The sequence below is a fragment of the Suricata suricatta genome, chromosome 16, assembly GCF_006229205.1.
Source record: "Suricata suricatta isolate VVHF042 chromosome 16, meerkat_22Aug2017_6uvM2_HiC, whole genome shotgun sequence".
Lineage (NCBI taxonomy): Eukaryota > Metazoa > Chordata > Mammalia > Carnivora > Herpestidae > Suricata > Suricata suricatta.
Genome location: NC_043715.1, coordinates 52,963,436 through 52,966,652, shown reverse-complemented (window position 1 = coordinate 52,966,652; position 3,217 = coordinate 52,963,436). Strand labels below are relative to the sequence as shown.

Genomic DNA, 3,217 nt, shown 5'->3' with positions numbered 1-3,217 from the left:
TCACAGAATTCACACAGAAGGGAAACCTTATGAATGCAGTGAGTGTCCCAAATCCTTCAGGTGTAAGTCAAAGCTTATAATACACCAGAGAACTCATACAGGAGAGAAGCCATACAGATGCCCTGAATGTCAGAAGGCTTTCAGTACAAAATGTCATCTTACTGTGCACCAGAGAACTCATACAGGAGAGAAACCGTATGGATGTATTGAGTGTCCAAAGTCTTTGAGAACAAATTATCATCTCATTTTACACCACAGGACTCATACAGGGGAGAAACCCTATGAGTGCAAAGAGCGTGGCAGAGCCTACAGAGAGAAGGCAAAGCTCAGGTTGCATTATAGCACGCACACAGGAGAGAAACCTTTTGGGTGCAGTGATTGTGGGAAGGTTTTGTGCAGAAGTCAAACCTGGTTATCCATCAGAGAACTCAGACAGGAGACAGAGCCTCTGCATGTGGAGAATGTGAAAAGACCTTCTGCAGTGAGTCTCAGCTTGGGGTTCACCAGCAAACTCAGACAGGAGAAAAATCGTATGAGTGCAAGGAGTGTGGGAAAGGCTTCAGTAAAAACTCACATCTCCTGACACATCGGAGAATTCTTGTAGGACAGAAGCCCTATGAATGCAGTGAGTGTGGAAAAGCTTTCATACGAAAGGCAGTGCTTATTGTCCATCAGAGAACACATACGGGAGAGAAACCCTTCATATGTCTCGAATGCCAGAACGCCTTTAGCAGCATGGCAATGCTCAGTAGACATCAGCTGATTCATACAGGAGAGAAACCCCATGGATGCAATGAATGTGGAAAAGCTTTCCGCCAAAAAAGCCATCTTATTATCCATCAACAGTGCCACACTGGAGAGAAACCCTATGGGTGTGTTCCATGCTGTCAGATTTTCAACCAGAAGTCACAGCTCATTAGACATCAGAGACGCCACACAGGAGAGAAACCCTATCAGTGCACTCAGTGTGGGAAAGCCTTTTTTGAGAAATCGTACCTCAGTGTTCATCAGAGAAGTCATGTGGGACAGAAACCTTATCAGTGTAATGAATGTGGGAAAACATTCTCTGTCAAGTTCTCTCTCACTTCACACGAGGAAATTCACACAGGAAAGAAACCTTGGGAACACAGTGGTGAAAAGGCTGTAGTGAAGGGCCAGATCTCACTGAATACAAAAGAATCCACACAAGGGACGCCCTATGAATGCAGAGAACATTGGGGTACTTTCAGTCTTTGTCAGTTTCAGTAAACTTATCCAGGAGAGACCTTTTAAATGCAGGATGGAATGTGGGAAAACCATCTACCACCAGTGTAGCCTACTTTTATTAAGGAAAGGCATACAACTTGACAATAAACTATAAGTAAATAAATAAATCAGGAAATGAGGTAAAAGGTCAACATCTTTTCTCAAGAGGTGAAAATCCCATTATACATCATACAGAAATAGAACCTGTCTGCAACAGATGTGTTTGATGGGTCATAATATAATAGTTTTCACTGAGGAAATAAGCAAACTCATAAATGTTGTGAATCCTGGAACACCTCCCAAACAAATGAGCTTTCCTACCAAAGACAATAGATGACTGAAGACTTGTGATAAGAGATGCCTCTGGCATGAAGTCCAAAAGTTACTGTGCATCAGATAATACTTGTTAAGGAGAACTAGTGTAAAGCCAGGACAAGTTGCTTACATATAAACTTTATAATAATAATTCTGTTCCAGGCACATTACCACTTATTTGTAGAGAATATAACATGAAGTAGTCAAGAAGAGGAAATAACCAGTATGCCAAAGGACACTTCGTTTCATGTTTGAAAATATGGAATAGTCAAAGCAATAAATTAAAAAGGGTCCAGGATATCTGTATTTGATTTTGTGTCTAGAGTATTTTTGTAGCACATGTATGTAATGAGTTTCAGGTTCCATAAGATCATGAAAGAAAATTGTATGCCATAAAATTCTTGTTGATATGTAGTATCCATCAAGAAATGCCAACAGTGTAAATTTTTGTATGTCTTACAATTTGCAAGAGAACTAATTACGCTTAAAACTAAACAAGACTTTTAAGAAAAAACTGCTGACTGGTATAGGTAAATAGACCTGGTAATACTTTTTACCCCTTTTGGATAATACATTTTTTACAACAAATTGTCTTCTGGCTGTCACTCAGATTTAATTGATTTAAATATAATCAATACATGTGTGGTGTGAAAAGTTAGTCTATAGATTAAACAAGGTCCCTTTTCAACATTTCCCCAAATCCTCCCCTCCCCTTTCCATTATTATTGTTTTTAGTGTTTAGTTATTTTGAGAGAGTGCGTCTGCACGAGCAGGGGAGGGGCAGAGAGAGAGAGAAAATGGGAGAAAGAGTATACCAAGCAGGCTCCATGCTGTCAGTGCAGAGCCCAACGCTGGGCTCAGTCCCCCAAACCATGAGATCATGAGCCAAAATCAAGAGTCAAAAGCTTGGGGCGCCTGGGTGGCTCAGTCGGTTAAGCGTCCAGCTTCGCTCAGGTCATGATCTCACGGTTCATGGGCTCGAGCCCCACGTCTGGCTCTGTGCTGACAGCTCGGAGCCTGGAACCTGTCTTTGGATTCTGTGTCTCCCTCTCTCTCTGACCCTCCCCTGCTCATGCTGTCTCTGTCTCTCAAAAATAAATAAAAAACATTAAAAAAAAAAAAAGAGTCAAAAGCTTAACTGACTGAGCCACCCAAGTGCCCCACAAAATACTGGGATTTAGGAGTGATGTAATCACAACTTCTTCTGTCTCAGAGTTGTGAAAAATTAGAAACAGCTGGTATCTGCCACACTCCCCTGCCGTGTTCTCTCTAAAATAAAAATAATAAATTTAAATTTTAAATAAATAAAACCTTAAAAAAAATTCACATTTAAAGTAATCATTAAGAGAATAGGAACAGGGTGTATATTTTCCAAACTAGTTAAGGGCAAAGACGAATGATTAAAAACCAAAAATTATCGTAATTCCCAAAGGAAGGCAGAATATAAAGAAACACAGAAGAAGCAGCCCAAATAGAGATACATTCAAACACAAGTTTATCCATATGCATTAAATGCTCCCATTTAGTAGTCTGTCACACTTGATAACTAAAACAATATCTTTTTAAATGAAATAACCACAGAAAACATGGGATGAATTTTCTTCATTAAAAAGTATTTCATGCAAATACTAAACAGGACAAAACTGGTACAACTAAA

At 39.7% G+C, this 3,217-nt stretch overlaps 1 protein-coding gene across 1 annotated transcript; it reads left to right on the top strand.

Annotated features, from left to right (window-relative positions):
- Positions 1-381: 381 nt before the first annotated feature.
- Positions 382-2,153, top strand: LOC115279862 (zinc finger protein 300-like; the record flags this gene model as incomplete). Its single annotated transcript, XM_029924366.1, has 1 exon — positions 382-2,153. A coding segment is annotated over one exon (867 nt), but the record flags the coding sequence as incomplete, so codon positions are not given.
- Between the last annotated feature and the right edge of the window lie 1,064 nt (positions 2,154-3,217).